The 27,708-nt window shown below is 48.0% G+C and overlaps 1 protein-coding gene across 1 annotated transcript in view; it reads left to right on the forward strand.

Moving 5' to 3' along the window:
- Obscn (obscurin, cytoskeletal calmodulin and titin-interacting RhoGEF) overlaps positions 1-27,708 on the forward strand; it is a 135,538-nt gene that overhangs the window by 16,195 nt on the left and 91,635 nt on the right. The window contains exons 11-19 of the mRNA XM_069994064.1: positions 5,445-5,720; positions 9,675-9,950; positions 12,185-12,460; positions 13,331-13,606; positions 14,976-15,251; positions 18,337-18,612; positions 19,843-20,118; positions 20,989-21,264; positions 22,636-22,911. Of these exons, the coding sequence (XP_069850165.1) occupies positions 5,445-5,720; positions 9,675-9,950; positions 12,185-12,460; positions 13,331-13,606; positions 14,976-15,251; positions 18,337-18,612; positions 19,843-20,118; positions 20,989-21,264; positions 22,636-22,911 (2,484 nt within the window). The remainder of the gene's footprint in view (positions 1-5,444; positions 5,721-9,674; positions 9,951-12,184; positions 12,461-13,330; positions 13,607-14,975; positions 15,252-18,336; positions 18,613-19,842; positions 20,119-20,988; positions 21,265-22,635; positions 22,912-27,708) is intronic.

Raw genomic sequence — 27,708 nt, forward strand, 5'->3', positions numbered from 1 at the left:
AAGGGAAACTGATGGGAGAGGGAGAAAAACATTTTTTTTTGGTTGGTAATAGGTTTTGAACTCAGGGGCTGGGCACTGCCCCTGAGATGTTTTTTTTCCCCCCTTAAGTCTAGCACTCTACCACTTTGAGCCACAGCTCCACATTTTGGGTGGTTAATTGGAGAGAAGAGTCTCACAGACTTTCCTGCCTGGGCTGGCTTTGAACCTCAATCCTTAGATTTCAGCCTTCTGAATAGCTAGGATGACAGGCATGAGCCATTGGTGCCCTGTGAGAAAGACTCGTTCTGTTCTGTGGACCCCAGTGGTGTTTGCAGTCACACAATCTCACCAGCTGCCCAGCATCTTTCTGGTTTGACTGTCTGTGTCTAACTCTGACTCCTTCAGACTCTGTGGTGTGAGGTGGCCTGGCCGTCTCACCTCGTGGAGGTCAGTTTCTTTCTGCTGGAGGCTGGTGTCATCCTCTTCCCCTTGCACAGCTCTACCTGGCTCTACCTCACTTGTGGGAGATGTTTGAATTTCATTTGATTGGGATTAAGGAAGATTTCAGCCACCAAATACATGGAGTTGCCTCAAGACTTATCTATGGATTTTTAGGGTTGTCGGTCTTCTTCAGTATTCTTCCCTTCTCTTGGGTGGGTATAGATGTTTTCTAGACCCATGCTTGTGTTATGTCAGTGCTCAGTAAACTAGCAGCAGAAATGTTTAGTTTTGAGGCTTAGAATTGTCCTTTTAAGGAAGGTCTTACTTTTCTTTTTTAACTTCAGTTAGAATGTTTTGTGTTGGAATTTCCCTGGACATTTGATTTATAAACTTACTCCTAGGAAGGAATCAGCAGGTTAGTGCTGGTAGTAGGGCTTTAACTCAGGGCCTGGATGCTACCCTTAGATAGTTCACTCAAAGATGGCTCAAAGATGCTGTTTCTTTCTTTTCTTTTTCTTTTTTTTTTTTTTTGTCTGTCTTAGGGCTTGAACTCTGGGCACTTGAGCTACAGTGCCACTTCTGGTTTTCTGGTGGTTTATTGGACATAAGAGTTTCACGGACTTTCCTGTCCAGGCTGGCTTTGAACTGTGATCCTCAGATCTCAACCTGCTGAGTAGCTAGGATTATAGGCATGAGCCACCAGCACCCAGCTATATGATGCTGGTTCTTTGGAGAAAAGAATTTCAGATGTTTCTACTTGGGCTAGCATCAAACCTTGGTGTTCAGATCTCAGTCTCTTGAGCAGCCAGGATTACAAGTATGAGCCACCAGCACTTAGTTTTTTATACTTTTTATTAGCAAGTGTGTGTGTGTGTGTGTGTGTGAGAGAGAGAGAGACAGAGAGAGAGGGAGGGAGGGGGGGAGAGAGAGAAAGAGAGAGAGAGAGAGAGAGAGAGAGAGAGAGAGAGAGAGAGAGAGAGAGAGAGAGAGAGAAAGAGAGAGAGAGAGAGAGAGAGAGAGAGAGAGAGAGAGAGAGAGAGAGATTTGGACATATCCATTTGTAAATGTACCTTGCCCAGTCTTACCTCTGTCATCTTCCCTCCAAGTCAATCTCAACATGCTGCTTCATTTTCACATGTGGATGTAAACTATTTTGATTATATTTACTCTCCTCTCATTATCCTCACCTTTCTTGTCCCTCTAACACCCTAAACTCCAAACATCTCCCCTTTTACATTTCTGCCATTTTTTAGTTCATGATATTCAAAGGAGTTTCATCTTGGGATTTCACACATACATATACTACCCTTTAATCAAACTGACTTCTTTTACACCTTCCCCTATTTTTCAACAGCTTTCAGTGAGTTTTATTTTAGTATCTGTATTAATAGATACAATGTATTTTGGTATTATTCACTCTACTGAATGTTAGAACATTTAGTATCCTAGCATTCTCTCCATGCTTGCCCTCCCCCCATACTGTATATAGTGCTAACATGGCAGTGTTTACTTTGTGACATTCCCCAGTAATTATTTGTGCCTGTACCTTCCTAGATGGTTCCTTGGGGAGTATGAAACTAAATGTATTTTTTAAAAGAGAGTCTTATTAGTTTGTTTTTCAAAATACTGGGCACTGAATACTTGATAAGGAAAAGATTTTTTTTTTTTTTTTTTTTTTTTGGGTCCGGTCATGGGGCCTGAACTCTGGGCCTGGGCGCTGTCCCTCAGCTCTTCAGCTCAAGGCTAGCGCTCTACCACTTGAGCCACAGCGCCACTTCCAGCTTTTTTCTTTTTGCTTATGTGGTGCTGAGGAATCGAACCCATGGCCTCAGGCATGCAAGGCAAGCGCTCTACCACTGAGCCACCTTCCCAGCCCCAGGAAAAGATGTTTTATTCAGCTCTAGATGCATGCTCTAGTTCTAGATGCTGAAAGCCCACAGAATGTAGACTCGGTTCTGCCTGAACCACACCATGGCAGATGGCATTACATATGAGAGGAATTCAGATGGCATGCAAGGAACATATATATATATATATATAATATAAAATGTATGTAAATACATATATTTATAAAATATATAGTATATAAAAACATATATATGTTTACATTATTACATATGAGAGGAATTCAGATGGCATGCAAAGACCATATATATATAAAATCTATGTAAATACATATATTTATAAAATATATAGTATATAAAAACATATATATGTTTACATATATACACACACTGGAGCTTGAATTCTGGGCCTGGGCACTGTTCTTGAGCTTCTTTGGCTCAAGGCTAGTGATCTACCACTTGAGCCACAGTGCCACTTCTGCCTTTTTCTGAATAGTGTATTGGAGATAAGAGTCTCAAGGACTTTCCTGCCTGAGCTGGCTTTAAACTATGATCCTCAGATCTTAGCTTCCTGAGTAGCTAGGATTATAGCCGTGAGCTACTGGTACACAGCTTTAAAATATATTTTAAATGGACACATAGTAATTGTACATACTTTTGGAGTATCATGTGACATTCTAGTACATGTATACAGTACATAATGATCAGATCAGACAAGGAGTATTTCTATCACCCTCAGACATTTGTGATTTCTTTGAGTGGGGAATATTCAAAATCCTCTTCACTAGCTATTTTGAATATGCAATCAATTGTTGTTAATTGTAATTATCTTACTGTGCTATATATAGACTTTTAGAAGTTACTTTTTCCCACTCAATACAGGTTCCACCTTGTAAAAGTCCCATTATCTGGGAATATTCGTGCAGTGGGCCTTGAGCTTGCAGAGTGTGAATCTTGGTGCACAATCTACACCCACAGCAAGAGTCTTACATACACTCCTCATGCTAGCAGTAAATGCGCTGGTACTGTATCATTGCAATGAGGAGGTTTGCAGATGCTAAAATCCCATGTGTATTTTTAATTAAAATGTTTCATATGTGTGTGTGTGTGTGTTATTTAAAGAAAATGTGACAAATTATTTTATAGTGCTAGATATGAAAAGATTAGATTACTTAGTCAAGTTCTTCAAAGTGTTTGTAAAAAATAATACAAAGCCAGGCACTGGTGGCTCACACCTGTAATCCTAACTACTCAGGGGGTTGAGATCTAGAGAGTCATGGTTTAGGAGCAGCCTGGACAAGAGTTTGCTAAACAACTTTTCCAAAAATAACTTTCCTAATACAGAGCTGGAGATGTGGCTCAAGTGACATAGTGCTAGCCTAGCATTAGACCCTGAGTTTAAAAAGTACTGTTAAAAATTGAACCAAACGCCGGGCGCTGGTGGCTCACGCCTGTAATCCTAGCTACTCAGGAGGCTGAGATCTGAGGATCGCGGTTCAAAGCCAGCCCGGGCAGGAGAGACTGTGAGACTCCTATCTCAAATAAACCACAAGAAAACCGGAAGTGGCGCTGTAGCTCAAGTGGTAGAGCGCTCGCCTTGAGCTGAAGAGCTGAGGGACAGCGCCCAGGCCCAGAGTTCAAGTCCCACTACCGACCAAAAAAAAAAAAAAAAAATTGAACCAAACTCTTGACTAGTAACATCAAAAAAGAACAAAGGAAAATGTCATAATGGAATCCAATATTTTTGTACATTCAATATAAGCTAATACAAAAAGAAAAAGAAAAAAAACTCCACCATGGAACGAACCATGGCAAGATGTGTTAGCAATCATGTTTACTGTCATCCTCCTTATTCAGTTTCATGTTCCATGGTTTGCTTCCATGCTAGAAATGATCCAAAAATATTTCATGGAAAATTCCAGAAATGAATAAGCAATTCATCAGTTCTAAATAGCATGTGGTTCTGAGTAGTGTGATAAACTCTCAGGCCATCTTGTTCCATCTGCCAGAGTAGCCACCTGCTCATATTTCATTACATAGTCATGCACTTCAGTGACTCACTCCAGGTAATCCTTCTTTTTATTTTTCTTTCTTTCTTCTTTTTTCTTTTTTTTTTTTTTGTTGGTCATGGGGCTTGAACTTTGGGCATGAGCGCTATCCCTCAGCTCTTCAGCTCAAGGCAAGCATTCTACTGCTTGAGCCACAGGAGATAGGAGTCTCACGGACTTTCCTGCCTGGGCTGGCTTGAACCATGATCCTCAGCTCTCAGCCTGCTGAGTAGCTGGGATTATAGGCGTGAGCCACTGGCGCCTGGCTTATTTTTCTTTCTAAAATTTTTTCTTAATTTTTTAAGTTATTGCAAAGGTGATATATGGAGTAGTTACAGTTTAATAAATCAGGTAATAAGTATATTTCATTTTGGACAACATAACCCTTTCCCTCGCTCTCCTAGTTTTTCCTCTTGTCTCCACCCACAAGTTGTATAGTTCATTTTCAACATGGTGTCTAGTGTGTACCACTGCTACGTTTGTCTACCCTTTGTCCTTCCATTTTTGTGTTCCCCCTTACCCTCTCAAAGTTGGATAAATGAACAAGCAAGACAAAAAGAAAAGAAAACAAAAACAACAACAAAGAAAAAACTTCTTGTTCTCATTTCCTAGAGTTTATTTTGATAAATATTATTTATCAGAGGCTCATGGGCATTGTGCCTCCCTAAGAGTATACTCCTGTGGGCCTTATTTTTTTTTTTATTAAATTTAAATTTTTATTTTTTGTGAACATATTGTACAGAGGGGTTACAATTACATGGGCAAGATAAATTTTTTTGTAGACTTTCATTAATGAATACTGTTGTAATTGTTCTGTTCCAGTTGTAATTGTTCTACTCCTTATTATTGTTGTAATTCCTTACTGTGTCTGATTTATACATCAAACTTTATCATAGGTGTGTATATATAGGGAAAGACAGCATATATAGGGTTTGGGGTTACTTGCTTTTTAGGCATCTATTGGGGTCAGGGAATGTATATTATTAGGTGGATAAGGAAGGTGCTGAGCAGTATTAGGACTTAACCTGGGCACACAGCTGGTGCGGAGCTAGGTTCTATCTAGAGCCACAAGACTGTCCAAATATTTCCCCCCTCTACTTGGCCACCCTAATTTAAACTTACATGTCTCTAGAGCCCAAGGTGATGTTTGCCAAGGAGCAGCCAGCTCGAAGCCAGGTGAAGGCCGAGGCGGGGGCCAGCGCCACACTGAGCTGCGAGGTGGCCCAGGCGCAGACGGAGGTGACCTGGTACAAGGACGGGAAGAAGCTGAGCTCCAGCTCGAAGGTGCGCGTGGAGGCGTCGGGCTGCACACGGCGGCTGGTGGTGCAGCAGGTGGGCAAGGCGGACGCCGGGGAGTACAGCTGCGAGGCCGGGGGCCAGAAGGTCTCCTTCCACCTGGATGTTGCGGGTCAGTGTTTTGGATACAAGGTTAGCCTTGTTTGGAGATAATGACTTGCCTTCTACTCATTGGCTGATTTGTGGTCTTTCCATTAGGCTTTGTCTCTTAATCGCTCTCCTTCCCTCTCCTGCCCTTTCATACTGGCAGCTGGGTTCACTAAGGATAAGTGGCAGCGGCAGGTCCTCCAGTCCATCTTGGGTGTTGTTTCTTTCCTTTTCTGCTTCTGGGGCTTGAATTCAGGGCCTGGGCACTGTCCCTGAGATTTTTTTTTCATCCTCGAGGCTAGTACTTTACCACTTGAGCCACTTCTGGTTACGGTAACTGGAGATCAGAGTCTCACAGACTTCAAATCATGATAGTCAGATCTCAGCCTCCTAAGTTGCTAGGGTTACGGATGTGAGCCATGGATGCCGGCTAGGAGTAGTCCTTTTTACAGATCCTTAGTTATACGTTCCCAGAACCTGCGTGTTGCAGTGTGTTGTTGGGCTCTGGGTTCTAAAGTAGCCCTGAGACTCTCGCCTGGGTGATGTGCTCACGCTCCCAGGTTCTCTCTCAGAGCCACACCCAGTCCTTACAGTTATTTATTTCTTTGGGTCCAGTCGTGGGGCCTGAACTCTGGGCCTGGGCGCTGTCCCTCAGCTCTTCAGCTCAAGGCTAGCGCTCTACCACTTGAGCCACAGCGCCACTTCCGGCTTTTTTCTTTTTGCTTATGTGGTGCTGAGGAATCGAACCCAGGGCCTCATGCATGCAAAGCAAGCGCTCTACCACTGAGCCACCTTCCCAGCCCACAGCTATTGATGAGAAATTTCAACTATTTAGTCACGCTTTTAAGTATGTCAGTCAGCCCTTGTGTGCTTTTTTTTTTACAGCTTTAGGTGTACTAGGATCCATTTCTTACCTTTCCGGTGTAGTGGACAGAAGTTACCTGCATGTCCAACTGTAAAAAAGTCCTACCTCTGCTTCGTTGCAGTGTCTGTGCAAAGTGTATAGAGCAGAGATTGGTTAATATGTGATATGTGATATACACTTGTGAGAGTGGAAAGATCTTTTTAAAGCGCATCATGTGTTCCTTTTGTCTTCCAACATTCTCTGTCAGAAGTGCCCTTGGAGACTGATGTATAAAATCAGAGTGAAGGCAGCTGGAGATAGTGAGCCAGTGCTGAGTGAAGGCGGTTGCTGTGGGGTAGGCGTTGGCTGCTGGACAGCACATACCACTTGGCATTTCCCTTGTGATTAGGCGTTCTTTTGGCTGGCTTCTAAAGAAAGCCAAGAAATTCATGAATTTTCCTTTTGCTAAAAGAGATTTAGCATGGCTATGTACCCATGTTTTACTGTTAGGTAGCACCACAAGTCAGTTGGATGTTGTGTATGTAAACACTTGTCTCTTTCTGTCTTTGGGAGATTGGTTTCAAGACCCTGTGGATCACAAAATTTAATCTTTAGGGAACAATTTCAAGAAAAGAGGTACTGTGGAGATGCTGGTGGATGGATCTATGGGATATAGAAGGCTCGCTGTATAATCAGTTATGAATTTGGTTCCCCAAAGAATTGCTATTGTTTTTGTGAAACATTATTTGGAGAAGATGTGTAACAAACCATTTTATAGCAAAAATTGACAAGTTATGTCAATTCCTATGTAATTATGCCAACACTGACAAAGAAGTGATAGAAAACTTGAACTGTTGTCCCATAACCTTCAAATAAGTGGAAGCAGTATTTTAGAAAATGCTTTTCATAGAGAAAAGATAAGCACAGTGATTCTGCTGGTAAATTATTCCAAAAGTCCCATGCGGATGGTGAATAAGACAAAGGAGATATGGTTTCCAATTCATCTTATGTAGACAGTATGGGATGATTTTCAAAATCTTACCAAGAATTAGGCAGAACTAAAGTTACAGGCTAAGCTAGAATACAGGCTAAGCACAATGTTGACACTTAACACATAAGGACCATATACTACAGTGAAAGCCATAGCTTATGAAGGTGTAGTTGACTTAACATTAGAAACACAGAAGATCACAGTGATGTCTGTTGATGGATTATAAGAGAAGTACACAGCTATTTCAATAAAGGCAGGAAAAGGCTTGATATAATTTAAGATTAGTATCCTGGAAAATATCTGACAAAATTTAGCATCAATTCATGACACACTAAAAAGCTTTGCAAAGTATCAACAGTGGTTGCTATTTTGGGAAACTGGTTGACAGTCTGCCTTACATGAGGGATTTGCCTCAGATAGGGACAGGAAGAGGAGCCCTCTGTCACTGCCCCTGCCTGGTGTACAACACAGTTATATGAGTAACATAGAGGTGTAAGATTGAGAATACCAAGAGTGAGGTTTATAGATCATAAGTTTAACAGTTTAAAAATCCAAAAGATTACTTATTAAACTTGAAAGTCTCAGGAAAGATCACCTTATATATAAATCTCACCTAGAGTTTCAGATATGAGCTACCTACCCCTAGCCTATACTATGACATTTTATATGAAGAAATTGAGAACCCAAAGTGGCTTCTGAGGGTGCATTGGAGCCCATCTTCCTCCCCTTTAGATACTGAGGGCTGACTATATACCTAGTAGGGGCGTTGATGGATTGACTCACTGGTATGACTCACTGTATGACTCACACTCACACACACACACTCACACACTCACACACACACACACACTCACACACACACACTCACACACACACACACACTCACACACACACTCACTCACACACACACTCACACTCCACACACACACACTCTCACACACACACACTCACACACACACACACTCACACACACACACACACTCCCCACACCCACCCACACACACTCCCCACACCCACACACACACACTCACACATACACACACACACACACACTCACACATACACACACACACACACTCACACACTCACACACACACATACACTCCCACACACCCACACACTCACACCCACACACACACACACTCACACACACACACACTCACACACTCACACACACACACACACACTCTCACACACACACACACAATATGTTTATCCATATACTAACAGTAAACACTGAAAAATAAAAATTTTAAAGATTTACAGAAGCTTGAAAAGCATTGTTTTTCATATTCTAGGTCCAACAAATGATAGCCCAGTGGAGGAAATTATTAAAATGTTTTGAGATAAATGGATGGAAGTTTGAAGGAATTAAAAACCATAGAAGATTTAATTTTATCCCAAGTCAGAATTAAAACGTACGATTTTGGATCAGTGTGTGGCTATGGGAGGAAAAAGAGGGTGGTCTTCATTGAGCAGTGCTAAGGTCATCACTGATGTGTAAAAAAAAATAGCCTTCTATATCTTTCTTAGGCCCTAGGTGAGAGTCAGTAACACTTGCATCAGCCACTTCAGTAAAGAAAGTAGGTCTTAACTAGTTATACAGATTATTTAGGCACTTCCTTATAATGAATGGTTTCATAACCAGAACAAAAAGGCACTGCTCACCCTGAATCAGTTAATATGATTTCCTAAGTAAAAAACCAAAAATACCTCCCTCCTCAAATTTATTTCATCAAAGACACCATAACAGAGTAAAAGATTAAGGCACATAGAGAGGGAGAGTGTTAAATGCATGTAACTGGCAAGACGCTGGTATTGAAATGAAGAAGGACCTAAAACCCAGACATTACTAGTGAAACGAAGGTCATCTTGAACAGTGATATGTGAGGAGTAAACACTATGGCAATAAATGGCCGAAGTTCTCAACCCTGTGCATCATCAAGACAGATCACTGGAGAGCCACTGTAGGCATCAGTGCACAGAGATGGTGTCACAGTGTTCCCCGGCACAGAGCCACTGAGCAGGGACAGGATATGTGGATAAACTGTGGAGGCTTGTGCCAAGGAGCACTGGGGCAGGACCTGGAGAAAGCCTGAGCTACTCAGCATCTCTGACCATGTGTTCCTCCCATGTGTCCCCAGAGCCCAAGGTGGTGTTTGCCAAGGAGCAGCAGGCAAAAAGCGAGGTGAAGGCCGAGGCGGGGGCCAGCGCCACACTGAGCTGCGAGGTGGCCCAGGCGCAGACGGAGGTGACCTGGTACAAGGACGGGAAGAAGCTGAGCTCCAGCTCGAAGGTGCGCATGGAGGCGTCGGGCTGCACGCGGAGGCTGGTGGTGCAGCAGGCGGGCAAGGCGGATGCCGGGGAGTACAGCTGTGAGGCCGGGGGCCAGAAGGTCTCCTTCCATCTGGCTGTCACAGGTCAGTGTTTGGCACACAAAGTTCACTTTGTTTCAAGGTGATGTGAGCCTGGGTGATGGTCCAGATAGACGAGTATGCTCTACGTTAGACTTCCTTTTATAGTCTCCTTTCCTTTGTCTCTCATTTTTATTCCTGTGGCTGATCCCAGGGAGGCTCTTCTCATGCAGTTGGAGTGATGTTTCTATGTAATTGTGATTAGCCATTCATCATGAATACCTGCGGAGAACCCTCCTAGTGTTAATTTGTTGTCTAAGACTTCTGCTTTTGGCCTTGTGACCTAAGTGTCCCAGAACCACATGGGATGCTCATTTGAGGAAGATCCTTGAATTTGTTTCAGACAGAGGAGGAAGACATTTTGGCCTCATAATCATCCTTGGAATTATACAGAGGATGAACTGTGGGTTGTCAAAGTTAAGGTTTTGGGCTGTTCTTCTGTCTTTTCCTGGAGAGATGGAAGTTCTCTCAGTGCATTCACTACATAGAGAAAAATCTAGATCCATGATTTCTTTGATGTTTGTGCAAAGCAAACCAAGAGTTGGTATGATGTGTACCTGTGCTCACCTGGGGATTGGAAACTGTAGCTTAAAGGAAAATCTCATTTTTCTTTTGCCTTTAGTTAAAGCATAGTCAGAAATTCCTCAGATAAGTTTATACATTTTGAGCTGGAAAGAAGTAAGTAGTTCAAACTCTTCAAGATGAGTTAGTACAGTAGTAGCCGTTAACTGGTCAAACCATCCATTCATAAAGATTCCTAGTTAGTTGTGTGTGTCTGTGCATCTGATGTGATTCACAGAGCCCGAGGTCTGAGAACTAAATCTGGAGAGTATATATATGTAATATGTGGAGACAGAGAGAGAGAGAGAGAGAGAGAGAGAGAGAGAGAGAGAGAGAGAGAGAGAGAGAGAGAGAGAGAGAGAGAGAGGGCACCTCCCAAGTACCAGCACAGAGCTAGGTGTGGCATCTATATGAATGGTGTGTGGTTGTGTAGGATTCCAGCCTACTAGGCATCTTTCTAAAATGTTATTTTGAGATTGACAAAATTTTACGGTAGTAAATTTGGAAATTTTTGACAAATTGAGCAGTTTCTTAAAATAAGAAGAAATAGACAAATAGTCCTATAACATCTAAAGAAATGTAACCAGAAATTAAAAAAGAAAACCTTCTTTATAGAGAAAGCTGTAAGTTCAGTGGCTCTATTGATAAGTTATACCAAATATACTGGAAAGAAAGTACCCACATTTGTGGAAATATTAAGAGTAGAACAAAAAGATACACTCACAAATATGTTTTATGTGGCGAGTACACAACATGGATACAACATGGAAACAAAAAGCTATATATAGAGGTTAATTCCAGGTGCATTAGAGATCTCAGCACCCCAGGTACACCATAATACTCTTAGTTGATGACATGGGTTGCTGAATAAGGCAAGATTTCTTATGGGGAACAAGCAGACTAATTACAGTGTATCCAGAGTACACGTCTGACTACATTATAATGAATAGCAGCTAAATTAGAAGACATGTGTTTTAATCTGCTTTGTGTTGCAATAACAAAAGGCTGGCTGAATGAGAAAGAAGTAAATTTGGCTAATTGTTCTGGTGACTGGAAGATTGTATGTAGCATGGTGCTGGGGTGCTGGTGGGGATCTTAGCTCCACACCATGGTGAAAAAGCAGAGAGGGAGCCTGCCATGTTCAGAAGGGCCAAATGCACGGAAGTTTATAGCAGTCTGCTCTTGAAAGAACACATTACTCCTGCAAGGCCCAGTGCAGTCTGCAAGACCCAGTTCACTTTTGGGGACTGGCGTTAACTCACGAGGGCAGAGCCCCAGTTGGTGTTCGATGGCTGTGGAGCCTTGGGTGGTCTGGGCTTTCCCCAGAGACAGCAGCTGATGGTGCCTAGAGCATCAGGGTGGGGCCTTGGGAGCTGTGAGCCCTGGGGTGAGGATGTGCCTCTGGGAGACTCTACGTTGCTGTGGAGGGACAAGAACACATGCATCCTGACCTTAGTGTCTCATTGGAGGAGCCTGTGTACAGAGACTGGGCCAGTGTTCTCTCTGAACAGCCCCACAGAACAGTGGCAAGATATATGGATATACTATACACTTTGCACTGAGAGGTGTTGGCACTTGTCTGACCACAACAGCTGGTGCAGTACCTAGAAAATATTCTGTCCCCTAGCCATGGTCATACATAGTATCTCTGACCATGTGTTCCTCCTGTGTGTCCCCAGAGCCCAAGATGGTGTTTGCCAAGGAGCAGCAGGCAAAAAGCGAGGTGAAGGCTGAGATGGGGGCCAGCGCCACACTGAGCTGCGAGGTGGCCCAGGCGCAGACGGAGGTGACCTGGTACAAGGACGGGAAGAAGCTGAGCTCCAGCTCGAAGGTGCGCGTGGAGGCGTCGGGCTGCATGCGGAGGCTGGTGGTGCAGCAGGCGGGCAAGGCGGACGCTGGGGAGTACAGCTGCGAGGCCGGGGGCCAGAAGGTCTCCTTCCATCTGGATGTCACAGGTAGGTGTCAGGGTTGGATTGAATAAGGGGGCACCCTCAGTGGCAGGTACAAAAAAACTAAGGGCATGCCAGGCAGCTTGGGCAGCCAAAAGGTCCCAGTGTTCCTGGGTCTTAGCATCCATGCCTCCAGCTCTGCTTAGAGGCTTCCTGGCCTGGATCATTGTCAGTAGACCAGAGCAAGTGGACAGGCTGAGCTCACTGTGGTGTGCACTCTGATAACACCAATGTGGTGGTCATGTGGATTGTATGATAACCACAGGCAGTTTTGAGGCTTGGTCCCCAGAGTTCTATAAGCCCCTGTTTGAGCCTGTGGTGTTCCTACAAGACCACCTGTGTGCACCTGCCTCTCTACCCTATCCCTTGGCCTGGGGAAAGGAGCCACCAGGGCTAAGCCAACTGTCTCCTGACCAGGGGTGGCATTCTGTTCCCTTGATCCCTCTCTGTAGCTTTGATCAAGAAAGATACATGCTGCTGGTTTGTGCTGAGGGTAGTCGTCCCTCCCAACTTGAGTCCTGCTGTCTGTGGCCTTAAGTGGTGGGATAGAGGAGGGGGCAGTGGTGTTCTGGTGGGGAGGGTCAGGATCCTGTTCATACAGATCAGGAAGCTGGTGTTCTCAGGAGGCTGGACTGCTGCAGTGTGCTCTCATGCTGTAACAGCTTACATGCACAGGCTTGGGTGGGCTTGGGATTCTCAAGGTTGTCTTGAGGACTGGCTATCTCCACCTTGTCTGTACACAGATGCAGAGCGTACAGCATGGGTCATATAGAGTTTGGAATTCTGTGTACTCTCACAAAACACTCTGCAAATCATGGATAGTGCTGCCTTGGCTAGGTCTAGTGTGTATTCTCTGATGCTCTTGTCTATGTCCAGAGCCCAAGGTGGTGTTTGCCAAGGAGCAGCAGGCAAAAAGTGAGGTGAAGGCCGAGGCGGGGGCCAGCGCCACACTGAGCTGCGAGGTGGCCCAGGCGCAGATGGAGGTGACCTGGTACAAGGACGGGAAGAAGCTGAGCTCCAGCTCGAAGGTGCGCGTGGAGGCGTCGGGCTGCACGCGGAGGCTGGTGGTGCAGCAGGCGGGCAAGGCGGACGCCGGGGAGTACAGCTGCGAGGCCGGGGGCCAGAAGGTCTCCTTCCATCTGGGTGTCACAGGTGGGTGACAGGGTAAGGTTGAATGGGGAGGAGCTCTTAGTGCTGGGTATAAAATAGGCCATGTTAGGCAGCAAAGGCCACTTAGGTCCCTGGGTCTCATCATCCATGTCTTCAGCTTTGCTCAGTGGCTCCAGGCCATTGTGCCATTGTCAGGAAACCAGAGCAGGCTGATGGTCCAAGCTCACCATGGTATGCACCTTGTTGTCTCTAACGCTGAGGTCACGGGGCATTGTGTAGTGGGGTGACATGCAGGTGGCCAAAGCTCACTATGCCCTTTTACCCCAGCTCCAGATATCTGCAAGCCCTTGCTTGGGTCTGTGTTGTTCCCACACATCCATCTCTGTATGTCTGCCTCCTCTACCTCCTCTCTGCCTGGGGAAAGGAGCCACCATAGTTCAGTCTTCTTCCCTCTTGGCCCAGGATGGGACTCTGCTCTCTGATATTCCTTTTATAGCCTTGGCCAAGAAAGATATGTGCTGCTTGTTGGTGCTGAGGATAGACATTCCTTTATCCTTTTGCCGGGGCCCCTGAATGGTGGGAAAGAGTTGGTAGGTCATTGGTGGTCTGTGGGCTGTGGGAAATCTGAGGCAAGGAAGAGTCAGGATCCTGTCTGCAAAGATCAGGAAGGTGGCATTGTCAGGGGCAGGCCAGGCTTCAGTGACCACACAGGCAGCAGCAGGTCGTCTGGGCTGGGGAGTCTGGGGTGCTCGGGGGTAATGAGGGCTGAGTATCCCAGGCCTCTCCATACACAGCTATGAAACATCACAGTGGGCCACACATAGCTTAGAACCATGTGCATTGTCATGCAGTGCTCTGCTAATCAGGACTAGCCTGATTGGGCTCAGGTGAGTGCTAGACACTGAAGAATTTGGATCTATTCTATAGTTTCTCTCTGATATCTCTGTCTCTGTTTCTTTCTTGTCTCTGTGCCAGTACTGGGGCTTGAGCTTTGGGTCTGAGAACCGTCCTTGAGTTGTTTTTGTTCAAGGCTCGAGCCAGTTGTACTTCTGGATTTTTGTGGGTAATTGGAGTTAAACATCTCATAGACTGGGGCTAGGAAGGTGGCTCAGTGTTAGAGTGCTTGCCTTGCATGCATGAGGCTCTGGGTTCGATTCCTCAGCACCACATAAGCAAAAAGAAAAGCTGGAAGTGGCACTGTGGTTCAAGTAGTAGAGCGCTAGCCTTGAGCTGAAGAGCTGAAGGACAGCGCCCAGGCCCAGAGTCCAGGCCCCATGACCAGACCCCCCCAAAAAAATAAAAAATAAATCTCATAGACTTTTCCTATCCAAGCTGGCTTTGAATTATTATCCTCATTTCTCAGCCACCTGAGTAGCTAGGATTACTGCCTTGTTCTCTTGTCTGTGTCCAGAGCCCAAGATGGTGTTTGCTAAGGAGCAGCAGGCAAAAAGCGAGGTGAAGGCCGAGGCGGGGGCCAGTGCCACACTGAGCTGCGAGGTGGCCCAGGCGCAGACGGAGGTGACCTGGTACAAGGACGGGAAGAAGCTGAGCTCCAGCTCGAAGGTGCGCGTGGAGGCGTCGGGCTGCAAGCGGCGGCTGGTGGTGCAGCAGGCGGGCAAGGCGGATGCTGGGGAGTACAGCTGCGAGGCCGGGGGCCAGAAGGTCTCCTTCCACCTGGGTGTCACAGGTCAGTTTTTTTTTTCCACAAAGGAAAGGCCCTGTTGGCTTTGTGACATCTCATCTTTCACACTGTGTTGCTTGACTGAGCACTGGAGTGGGAAGGGTGTAAGTAGGAGGGGCCATCACTCTGCACCTGGAACACTGCTTCCTTGTGGTAATGCCTTGTTATGCATTTCCAGCAGTCCTGGCAGCCTTGTGCTGGTTCTTGCTTTCCAGAGATGTATGTGGCTCTGTCTAGTGCATGGGACTCGGGCCAAGTGTGCCTGGGTACGAGAATGTTCTGTTGCGTGTCTGGCAGCACCTGCATTCTCTGATTAGGCAACACACGAAGTTTCCTGCTAGGGCCACTTGTTTCATTTCAATGAAATTAAATGAGGGGAGTTTTGGCTATACCATTGTACTTAAATTACCTTGAGACAAAAATTTGGCTTAGTAATAGTTTCATGTGTCTGGATTCTTCCTTCCTTTCCATGCATAGACGCTGACGTGCCATGGCATTGACGTCCTATTGTCGGCTCTGTGTGTAGGCTGTGCACTGTCAGAGTGCTGGTGGGACTGCTCCGAGGGGATTGCAGTGCTCTCTGATTTCCAAAGGCAATTTAGAACATTCTCTGCTAGTATTCTCTTTGGAGTTTGATTTATAATAGCCAAAGTGCAAGTGGCTTTGTGAGCTTTCTCCATCCTTGAAAAATGAGGTGACTTCCTTTAGAGGCAGCAGTTGTTCACAAGGTAGCGTTTATGTTACAGAATTCCTATTGTTCATCTCAGCTGTCATACAGCAGTCCCCGAAATACATTCCCTTCCCTTCACTAAGCCACCTAATGTCAGGTTGCAGTAGTTGTGACTTTCTATTGACCTGAGTGTCAATGGATGACATTTTTTTTTCCTTTTTTTTTTTTTTTTTGGTCGGTCCTGGGGCTTGAACTCTTCTGTGCCTGGGCGCTGTCCCTCAGCTCTTCAGCTCAAGGCGAGTGCTCTACCACTTGAGCTACAGCACCACTTCCATGGATGACATTTTCATATAGCTCCATTCTGCATTGAAATGTGAGAGCGTGTAGATTTTAAAAAATGTTTGCCGACTTTTAAGAGAATATGGCTAATTATTTTATGATAATAAGTTTGCAAAATTATGAACATTTTGCATTTCCTAGATAGTTATCAAAATGACACAGGGGAAAGAGGAAATTGAACGGCCTTCTTGAAGGAAATTATTAGTGTTTTATTGCATAGTAAGATGACATAATTGATAATGTGTAGTATAGTTCAAAGTAGTTATGAAGAATATATAAAATATAGTATTTAATAGTATACAAAGAATATATGAAATATTCTCACCATCTAGAAATAATAACTATTTTAGGTAATAATCTAACTATCCTGATTTGATCATTCTATGTACATATGTATGGGAATGTCTCGTTTGCCCTATAAATACATGTGATTATTTGTTGGTAAAAATAAAAATATTTCAAGGGCTGGGAAGGTGGCTGAGTGGTAGAGCGCTTGCCTTGCATGCCTGAGGCCTCAGCACCACATAAGCAAAAGAAAAAAGCCAGAGGTGGCGCTGTGGCTCCAGTGGTAGAGCGCTAGCCTTGAGCTGAAGAGCTGAGGGACAGTGCCCAGGCCCAGAGTTCAGGCCCCACGACCGGACCCAAAAAAAAAAAAAACAACAACATTCCACATTCATGTATATTATTCTAACCAGGAGAGGAAAATAAATACACTCTCTAAATTATTTTCTGTTGCACACAATCTGTCCAGTGACTCAAATGCAAATTATAATCCTGTTTTTAATATCAAAGGATAAAAAAGCAAACAGAACTCACTATGCCTGCAGAGGAATACATTGTGCCACAGGTCATAGATTGCATGTACATGATATCTTTAGGTTCAGACACACAAGCACATCTACAGAAAGAATGACATGGTTAGAATGAGTGAGTGAATCATGGGATTGTCTCAACTGATACAGAATAACAATTTTCAATTACATTTAACATTATGAAACCGGTTAGGTTTGATAAAATTTAGCCTCAGTTTATCCCGCACAGTTCTCAAGACATTGTATATATTTTGTTAATTGCTATGGAAAGCATCAAGTAATACCACATTTGAGAGAACCATGAAAGATTTGTCACTGAGATGAGAGAACAGCACATAAAGCCTGTTGTCATCTTCCCTCCAACACTGGATTGTAAATGAGGAGGCACAAAAAGGTGTATGGGTTGGAAGAAACATACATAGACTCACACATCAATCGAAGACTATTTGAGAATCTAAAATAGTAATATTAGGCTTAGCAAGATAAATGAGAAAGATGATTGGACTTGGCATATTTCACTTAGTCTTATATCCTTCAGGCTCATCTGAGTTGAAAACATGGCACTGCACCAGGGACTCCAGTGAGGAGCTTATGTTGCATAGTGACAACATCACAACGGAAGACCTGTAGAAGTAGTAGAAGTGCAGTGGGAGTGACAGCATGATGAGACAGCAGCCTAGTCTTGCTGCTTTATAATATTAGCTGAATATTAGCTAAGTGCAGATAAGAACTCAGACTTGGAGATGAGATTGAGGACTCAGAAACTTTCAGCTTTGTAGTGAGGATGTGTCCCATACTGTTATGTGAGAGACTTTTATTTTATTCTAGAGGCAGGGGCACATATATCATAAAGCTAATGGCTCCTTAGAGGAGTCTGTGCACAGAGACTGTGTCACAGTGTCCTCTCTGGAACAACCCCATCATGCAGGAAAGGTGGGTGAACTGTGGTATGCCAAGAGAGACTTGTTCTGGGCATACAGAAAGTTCTGCCCAGGGTGGCTCAGTGGAAGAGTGCTTGCCTAGCATGAATGAGGCCCTGGTTTCAATTCCTCAGCATTCCATAAGCAGAAAAGCTGGAAGTGGCGCTGTGGCACAAGTGGTAGAGCGCTAGCCTTGAGCTGAAGAGCTGAGGGACAGTGCCCAGGCCAGGCCCCACAACTGACCAAAAAAAAAAAATAAAGAAAGTAAGTTCGACCCTCCAACTACCAGGTCTAGGTCTTCTTCTACTGTGGGCTTCCTGACCTTGATGTATGTAACTTTGTGTATTCAGAGCCCAAGCTGATGTTTGCCAAGGAGCAGCAGGCAAAAAGTGAGGTGAAGGCTGAGGTGGGAGCCAGCGCCACACTGAGCTGCGAGGTGGCCCAGGCGCAGACAGAGGTGACCTGGTACAAGGACGGGAAGAAGCTGAGCTCCAGCTCGAAGATGCGCGTGGAGGCGTCGGGCTGCACGCGGCGGCTGGTGGTGCAGCAGGCGGGCAAGGCGGACGCTGGGGAGTACAGCTGCGAGGCCGGGGACCAGAAGGTCTCCTTCTGCCTGGATGTTGCAGGTCAGTCCTTTGGGGGGATTACCAAGTTGCCTTTGTTTTGAGGGAATGTAAACATTGCTAATAAGCAGGACAGACCCTGGAGCTCTTTCCTAGGTTTCATTTCTGCAAAACTTTTATCCCCCCTCTGCACATCTTCATTCTCATGGTTGAGCCAATAGGCTTGGTGTGTGTATGTGTTTAGTAGAGTCTAGGCTCTTAGATTTCTCAGGCAGAATCTATACACTGTAATGTTCAATCTTATATCCCCTGAATTTGTCCAGAATGTACCGCTGTTTCTTAGTGTTCTGGAATCTAATCATACCTGATTCATATTGCTGAGGTAGACTAGATGTCTACCTCAGGGCTTCTCCCCATAACTCCCATGAATTCTGCTAGACCTACACAAAACTATTTCCAAACTAGTGAGGTTGAAGATATCTAATTTTTAGCACAGAGTAAGGGTAAATTCATCATATCTAGAATGATGCTGACACTAAATATGGGAGTGTCAATGTTAAGTGTTGCAGAATACTCTTCCCCTCTTTCTCATGGATACAGAGCCCTGTTTTATGGCGTACTCTACATCCATGTTTGGTGGCATGTCTATGCAGATCAGAAGAAGCAGTGGAGCGGTAGACATTCCTGTGCTACCATTGTGGGAATTTGCAGCTCTGTTTTAAAAAAACATAGAGATACACTTTTTAATTCTGTATACACACACATACACACAGAGCATAAAATCAATGCTAAAATCTTAAAAGAAAATAAGAATTCGTATTTTAGGCCAATCTGTAATAGTATCAAGATTAATTTGAGACACAAAATACATTTTCCCTATTTTTTCTTACTATCTTTAAATACTTGTACAAAGTGTTTTCAATTTCATATGACCATTTATGTGTGCATCTTAATCTGTGTCAGCCCTTCCATCATTTACAAGTCCCTCCCATCCATCTCATTTCTACCTTTATTCTCAAGCTTCCTAGAAGTTCTACTTATTCATTAAATATTATGACTTATTTTCTCACCATTCCTCTATCCATTCATCCACTGGTTTTCCCTTAACTTTCTTTCTCTTCCCCAGACAAGACATGTTTCAGTTCCCTGGTTTTCATTTTGGTAAACTGTTAGTTGTTCAAATGGGTTACACTTTGAAAACCTGTTTCTGTGTATACCATATTTCAGTCAGCCCCTGGGTGGCCTCTGTGATTTAGTATTTCTGACCATGTATTCTTCTCTGTGTGTCCTCAGAGCCCAAGGTGGTGTTTGCCAAGGAGCAGCAGGCAAAAAGCGAGGTGAAGGCCGAGGCGGGGGCCAGCGCCACACTGAGCTGCGAGGTGGCCCAGGCGCAGACGGAGGTGACCTGGTACAAGGACGGGAAGAAGCTGAGCTCCAGCTCGAAGGTGCGCGTGGAGGCGTCGGGCTGCATGCGGAGGCTGGTGGTGCAGCAGGCGGGCAAGGCGGACGCTGGGGAGTACAGCTGCGAGGCCGGGGGCCAGAAGGTCTCCTTCCACCTGGCTGTCACAGGTAGGTGTCAGGGTTGGATTGAATAAGGGGGCACCCTCAGTGGCAGGTACAAAAAAACTAAGGGCATGCCAGGCAGCTTGGGCAGCCAAAAGGTCCCAGTGTTCCTGGGTCTTAGCATCCATGCCTCCAGCTCTGCTTAGAGGCTTCCTGGCCTGGACCATTGTCAGTAGACCAGAGCAAGTAGACAGGCTGAGCTCACTGTGGTGTGTACTTTGGTAACACCAATGTGGTGGTCATGTGGATTGTATGATAACCACAGGCAGTTTTGAGGCTTGGTCCCCAGAGTTCTATAAGCCCCTGTTTGAGCCTGTGGTGTTCCTACAAGACCACCTGTGTGCACCTGCCTCTCTACCCTATCCCTTGGCCTGGGGAAAGGAGCCACCAGGGCTTAGCCAACTGTCTCCTGACCAGGGGTGGCATTCTGTTCCCTTGATCCCTCTCTGTAGCTTTGATCAAGAAAGATATATGCTGCTGGTTTGTGCTGAGGGTAGTCGTCCCTCCCAACTTGAGTCCTGCTGTCTGTGGCCTTAAGTGGTGGGATAGAGGAGGGGGCAGTGGTGTTCTGGTGGGGAGGGTCAGGATCCTGTTCATACAGATCAGGAAGCTGGTGTTCTCAGGAGGCTGGACTGCTGCAGTGTGCTCTCATGCTGTAACAGCTTACATGCACAGGCTTGGGTGGGCTTGGGATTCTCAAGGTTGTCTTGAGGACTGGCTATCTCCACCTTGTCTGTACACGGATGCAGAGCGTACAGCATGGGTCATATAGAGTTTGGAATTCTGTGTACTCTCACAAAACACTCTGCAAATCATGGATAGTGCTGCCTTGGCTAGGACTAGTGTGTATTCTCTGATGCTCTTGTCTATGTCCAGAGCCCAAGGTGGTGTTTGCCAAGGAGCAGCAGGCAAAAAGTGAGGTGAAGGCCGAGGCGGGGGCCAGCGCCACACTGAGCTGCGAGGTGGCCCAGGCGCAGACGGAGGTGACCTGGTACAAGGACGGGAAGAAGCTGAGCTCCAGCTCGAAGGTGCGCGTGGAGGCGTTGGGCTGCACGCGGAGGCTGGTGGTGCAGCAGGCGGGCAAGGCGGATGCCGGGGAGTACAGCTGTGAGGCCGGGGGCCAGAAGGTCTCCTTCCATCTGGGTGTCACAGGTGGGTGACAGGGTAAGGTTGAATGGGGAGGAGCTCTTAGTGCTGGGTATAAAATAGGCCATGTTAGGCAGCAAAGGCCACTTAGGTCCTTGGGTCTCATCATCCATGTCTTCAGCTTTGCTCAGTGGCTCCAGGCCATTGTGCCATTGTCAGGAAACCAGAGCAGGCTGATGGTCCAAGCTCACCATGGTATGCACCTTGTTGTCTCTAACGCTGAGGTCATGGGGCATTGTGTAGTGGGGTGACATGCAGGTGGCCAAAGCTCACTATGCCCTTTTACCCCAGCTCCAGATATCTGCAAGCCTTTGCTTGGGTCTGTGTTGTTCCCACACATCCATCTCTGTATGTCTGCCTCCTCTACCTCCTCTCTGCCTGGGGAAAGGAGCCACCATAGTTCAGTCTTCTTCCCTCTTGGCCCAGGATGGGTCTCTGCTCTCTGATATTCCTTTTATAGCCTTGGCCAAGAAAGATATGTGCTGCTTGTTGGTGCTGAGGATAGACATTCCTTTATCCTTTTGCCGGGGCCCCTGAATGGTGGGAAAGAGTTGGTAGGTCATTGGTGGTCTGTGGGCTGTGGGAAATCTGAGGCAAGGAAGAGTCAGGATCCTGTCTGCAAAGATCAGGAAGGTGGCATTGTCAGGGGCAGGCCAGGCTTCAGTGACCACACAGGCAGCAGCAGGTCGTCTGGGCTGGGGAGTCTGGGGTGCTCGGGGGTAATGAGGGCTGAGTACCCCAGGCCTCTCCATACACAGCTATGAAACATCACAGTGGGCCACACATAGCTTAGAACCATGTGCATTGTCATGCAGTGCTCTGCTAATCAGGACTAGCCTGATTGGGCTCAGGTGAGTGCTAGACACTGAAGAATTTGGATCTATTCTATAGTTTCTCTCTGATATCTCTGTCTCTGTTTCTTTCTTGTCTCTGTGCCAGTACTGGGGCTTGAGCTTTGGGTCTGAGAACCGTCTTTGAGTTGTTTTTGTTCAAGGCTCGAGCCAGTTGTACTTCTGGATTTTTGTGGGTAATTGGAGTTAAACATCTCATAGACTGGGGCTAGGAAGGTGGCTCAGTGTTAGAGTGCTTGCCTTGCATGCATGAGGCTCTGGGTTCGATTCCTCAGCACCACATAAGCAAAAAGAAAAAAGCCGGAAGTGGCACAGTGGCTAAAGTGGTAGAGTGCTAGCCTTGAGCTGAAGAGCTGAAGGACAGCGCCCAGGCCCAGAGTCCAGGCCCCATGACCGGACCCCCCCCAAAAAATAAAAAATAAATCTCATAGACTTTTGCTATCCAATCTGGCTTTGAATCATTATCCTCATTTCTCAGCCACCTGAGTAGCTAGGATTACTGCCTTGTTCTCTTGTCTGTGTCCAGAGCCCAAGATGGTGTTTGCTAAGGAGCAGCAGGCAAAAAGCGAGGTGAAGGCCGAGGCGGGGGCCAGTGCCACACTGAGCTGCGAGGTGGCCCAGGCGCAGACGGAGGTGACCTGGTACAAGGACGGGAAGAAGCTGAGCTCCAGCTCGAAGGTGCGCGTGGAGGCGTCGGGCTGCACGCGGAGGCTGGTGGTGCAGCAGGCGGGCAAGGCGGATGCTGGGGAGTACAGCTGCGAGGCCGGAGGCCAGAAGGTCTCCTTCCACCTGGGTGTCACAGGTCAGTGTTGGGAATCTGTTCTCTTCTTTTGTAGCCTTTTAGTCATTAGATATCATCTCTTCAGGTCATCCATCTCTCACCTCCTGTCTGTATGCCCATGCTGAACCAGGGAACAGGAAACGGGAAGCACGTGGTTGGGAGGCCTGGTGCCTTACCTGTGCACCTGAAGAAGTGTTCTAGAAAGGAGAACTCAGTCCTCATCAGTTGCCTGTCTCTGCCTAATTAGTCCTGATGTTCCTCAGACTCAGCACTCTAGCTTTATCTTGCCATCTGAGCTAGGTCATATATCCTCACCTGGGATCTGTTTCTTTGGTGCTTTTGGGCAACTCCCAATGCACTCATCTAGAATCCCACAAAGGCTGTCCAAAGTCAGAGGTCTTTTATTTTTCCTGAAACTAATAAGAGGAAGTTCCTGCTTCCCAGGGTTAAATATCAGATCATCAAATTCATTCTTGCCTTTCACACTAAGCACTGTGTGCTCCTCACTGGGGCACAGTCTAAAACCATGTTTTGGTGGCAATGCCTGAGCAATCAAGACCAAGAGTCCAGGGTAGGTTGTAGATATGATCCTGTGATACAACGTCTCTGTATTTTGGAGTTCTCTTTTTAAAGCAAATCTTGTTCTTTTGTCTTCAGTTAGAACATTTTGCATTAGCAAACCTCCAGGAGTTTGAGTTATACATATAGAAGTGAAAAGGACTCTAACCTCATGGCACATCATACACTCCGTTAATGATGTGTGGCAGCCTGTATTGGCAAGATGGATTACTTCTGTAGAATTTCCCAAGTGATTTGAGTGCATATGTGACACCCAGCCAGGGCCATAAGGCGTCTGTGAGGTAACACAACCTTCCGTGTGGTGGGTCATGGTTTTACATGACCCCTAAGTGCTCACTTACATGGCAGTTTGGTATTGCATCTGGACACGACAGTTCGTTGATAGATGTACCAAAGAAAAAACCCACCAGGTACCTTTCTGACAAAGTAGGGAATAAAGCATGATATTGTTTTATGCCTGTAAATTGAAGAAGTTTCAACAATTTTACCAATTTGTGGAAAGCTACATCAAAATGTATATAAAAATAGTGCAATAACCAGCGTGGCCCTGTGGCCAAGCCCGCTGGAGGGGCAGGCATCAAGAGGCTGAAGTTACCACCCCAAGGAATGTGCAACCCAGGGCCGTGCCATGCTGCCGAAGGGGTGGGCCAAGCCGCAGAAAGGAGAGGGGCACAGATTATGTGAAGGCTGCATGTTCCAAGTCCTGAGGGGAGTCCAGAGGAGACCAGGAATCCTGAGGGTTGTCCTGAGGAGAGTCTGGATGAGAGAAGAGCATGGGAAAGACTGGGAGTCCTGAGGAGAGTCCTGAGGGGAGTCCTGAGGGGTCCTGAGGGGAGTCCTGAGGAGTCCTGAGGAGTCCTGAGGAGTCCTGAGGGGAGTCCTGAGGGGAGTCCTGAGGAGAGTCCTGAGGGGAGTCCTGAGGAGAGTCCTGAGGGGAGTCCTGAGGGGAGTCCTGAGGAGTCCTGAGGAGAGTCCTGAGGGGAGTCCTGAGGGGAGTCCTGAGGAGTCCTGAGGAGAGACCTGAGGAGAGTCCTGAGGGGAGTCCTGATGAGTCCTGAGGGGAGTCCTGAGGGGAGTCCTGAGGGGAGTCCTGAGGGGAGTCCTGAGGAGAGTCCTGAGGGGAGTCCTGAGGGGAGTCCTGAGGAGAGTCCTGAGGGTTGTCCTGAGGAGAGTCTGGATGAGAGAAGAGCATGGGAAAGACTGGGAGTCCTGAGGAGAGTCCTGATGAGTCCTGAGGGGAGTCCTGAGGAGAGTCCTGAGGGGTCCTGAGGAGAGACCTGAGGAGAGTCCTGAGGGGAGTCCTGATGAGTCCTGAGGGGAGTCCTGAGGGGAGTCCTGAGGGGAGTCCTGAGGGGAGTCCTGAGGAGAGTCCTGAGGGGAGTCCTGAGGGGAGTCCTGAGGAGAGTCCTGAGGGTTGTCCTGAGGAGAGTCTGGATGAGAGAAGAGCATGGGAAAGACTGGGAGTCCTGAGGAGAGTCCTGATGAGTCCTGAGGGGAGTCCTGAGGGGAGTCCTGAGGGGAGTCCTGAGGGGAGTCCTGAGGGGAGTCCTGAGGGGAGTCCTGAGGAGTCCTGAGGAGAGTCCTGAGGGGAGTCCTGAGGAGAGTCCTGAGGAGAGTCCTGAGGAGTCCTGAGGAGAGTCCTGAGGAGTCCTGAGGAGAGTCCTGAGGGGAGTCCTGAGGAGAGTCCTGAGGGGAGTCCTGAGGAGTCCTGAGGAGAGTCCTGAGGGGAGTCCTGAGGGGAGTCCTGAGGAGTCCTGAGGGGAGTCCTGAGGAGTCCTGAGGGGAGTCCTGAGGGGAGTCCTGAGGAGTCCTGAGGGGAGTCCTGAGGGGAGTCCTGAGGAGTCCTGAGGAGTCCTGAGGAGAGTCCTGAGGGGAGTCCTGAGGAGAGTCCTGAGGGGAGTCCTGAGGGGAGTCCTGAGGAGTCCTGAGGAGAGTCCTGAGGAGTCCTGAGGGGAGTCCTGAGGGGAGTCCTGAGGAGAGTCCTGAGGGGAGTCCTGAGGAGAGTCCTGAGGGGAGTCCTGAGGAGAGTCCTGAGGGGAGTCCTGAGGAGTCCTGAGGAGAGTCCTGAGGGGAGTCCTGAGGAGTCCTGAGGGGAGTCCTGAGGGGAGTCCTGAGGGGAGTCCTGAGGGGAGTCCTGAGGAGTCCTGAGGGGAGTCCTGAGGGGAGTCCTGAGGGGAGTCCTGAGGGGAGTCCTGAGGGGAGTCCTGAGGGGAGTCCTGAGGGGAGTCTTGAGGGGAGTCCTGAGGGGAGTCCTGAGGAGAGTCCTGAGGGGAGTCCTGAGGAGAGTCCTGAGGAGAGTCCTGAGGAGAGTCCTGAGGGGAGTCCTGAGGAGAGTCCTGAGGGGAGTCCTGAGGGGAGTCCTGAGGAGTCCTGAGGAGAGTCCTGAGGGGAGTCCTGAGGAGAGTCCTGAGGGGAGTCCTGAGGGGAGTCCTGAGGAGTCCTGAGGGGAGTCCTGAGGAGAGTCCTGAGGAGAGTCCTGAGGAGAGTCCTGAGGGGAGTCCTGAGGGGAGTCCTGAGGAGTCCTGAGGAGAGTCCTGAGGAGTCCTGAGGGGAGTCCTGAGGGGAGTCCTGAGGAGAGTCCTGAGGGGAGTCCTGAGGAGTCCTGAGGGGAGTCCTGAGGAGAGTCCTGAGGAGAGTCCTGAGGGGAGTCCTGAGGGGAGTCCTGAGGAGTCCTGAGGAGAGTCCTGAGGAGTCCTGAGGGGAGTCCTGAGGGGAGTCCTGAGGAGAGTCCTGAGGGGAGTCCTGAGGAGAGTCCTGAGGAGAGTCCTGAGGAGTCCTGAGGGGAGTCCTGAGGGGAGTCCTGAGGGGAGTCCTGAGGGGAGTCCTGAGGGGAGTCCTGAGGAGTCCTGAGGAGTCCTGAGGGGAGTCCTGAGGAGAGTCCTGAGGGGAGTCCTGAGGAGAGTCCTGAGGAGAGTCCTGAGGAGTCCTGAGGGGAGTCCTGAGGGGAGTCCTGAGGGGAGTCCTGAGGGGAGTCCTGAGGGGAGTCCTGAGGGGAGTCCTGAGGGGAGTCCTGAGGGGTCCTGAGGGGAGTCCTGAGGAGTCCTGAGGAGAGTCCTGAGGGGAGTCCTGAGGAGAGTCCTGAGGGGAGTCCTGAGGGGAGTCCTGAGGGGAGTCCTGAGGAGAGTCCTGAGGGGAGTCCTGAGGGGAGTCCTGAGGGGTCCTGAGGGGAGTCCTGAGGGGAGTCCTGAGGAGAGTCCTGAGGGGAGTCCTGAGGAGTCCTGAGGGGAGTCCTGAGGAGAGTCCTGAGGAGAGTCCTGAGGGGAGTCCTGAGGGGAGTCCTGAGGAGTCCTGAGGAGAGTCCTGAGGAGTCCTGAGGGGAGTCCTGAGGGGAGTCCTGAGGAGAGTCCTGAGGGGAGTCCTGAGGAGAGTCCTGAGGAGAGTCCTGAGGAGAGTCCTGAGGGGAGTCCTGAGGAGTCCTGAGGGGAGTCCTGAGGAGAGTCCTGAGGAGAGTCCTGAGGGGAGTCCTGAGGAGTCCTGAGGAGAGTCCTGAGGGGAGTCCTGAGGAGTCCTGAGGAGAGTCCTGAGGGGAGTCCTGAGGAGAGTCCTGAGGAGAGTCCTGAGGAGTCCTGAGGGGAGTCCTGAGGGGAGTCCTGAGGGGAGTCCTGAGGAGTCCTGAGGAGAGTCCTGAGGAGAGTCCTGAGGGGAGTCCTGAGGAGAGTCCTGAGGGGAGTCCTGAGGAGTCCTGAGGAGTCCTGAGGAGAGTCCTGAGGAGTCCTGAGGGGAGTCCTGAGGGGAGTCCTGAGGAGAGTCCTGAGGGGAGTCCTGAGGGGAGTCCTGAGGGGTCCTGAGGGGAGTCCTGAGGAGTCCTGAGGAGAGTCCTGAGGGGAGTCCTGAGGGGAGTCCTGAGGGGAGTCCTGAGGAGAGTCCTGAGGGGAGTCCTGAGGGGAGTCCTGAGGGGAGTCCTGAGGAGAGTCCTGAGGGGAGTCCTGAGGAGAGTCCTGAGGAGTCCTGAGGGGAGTCCTGAGGAGAGTCCTGAGGGGAGTCCTGAGGAGTCCTGAGGAGAGTCCTGAGGGGAGTCCTGAGGAGAGTCCTGAGGGGAGTCCTGAGGAGTCCTGAGGAGTCCTGAGGAGAGTCCTGAGGGGAGTCCTGAGGAGAGTCCTGAGGAGAGTCCTGAGGAGAGTCCTGAGGAGAGTCCTGAGGAGTCCTGAGGGGAGTCCTGAGGAGTCCTGAGGAGTCCTGAGGGGAGTCCTGAGGGGAGTCCTGAGGAGTCCTGAGGGGAGTCCTGAGGGGAGTCCTGAG

Source organism: Dipodomys merriami, unplaced genomic scaffold, assembly GCF_024711535.1.
Source record: "Dipodomys merriami isolate MVZ:Mamm:240054 unplaced genomic scaffold, mDipMer1.0.p SCAF_440, whole genome shotgun sequence".
NCBI lineage: Eukaryota > Metazoa > Chordata > Mammalia > Rodentia > Heteromyidae > Dipodomys > Dipodomys merriami.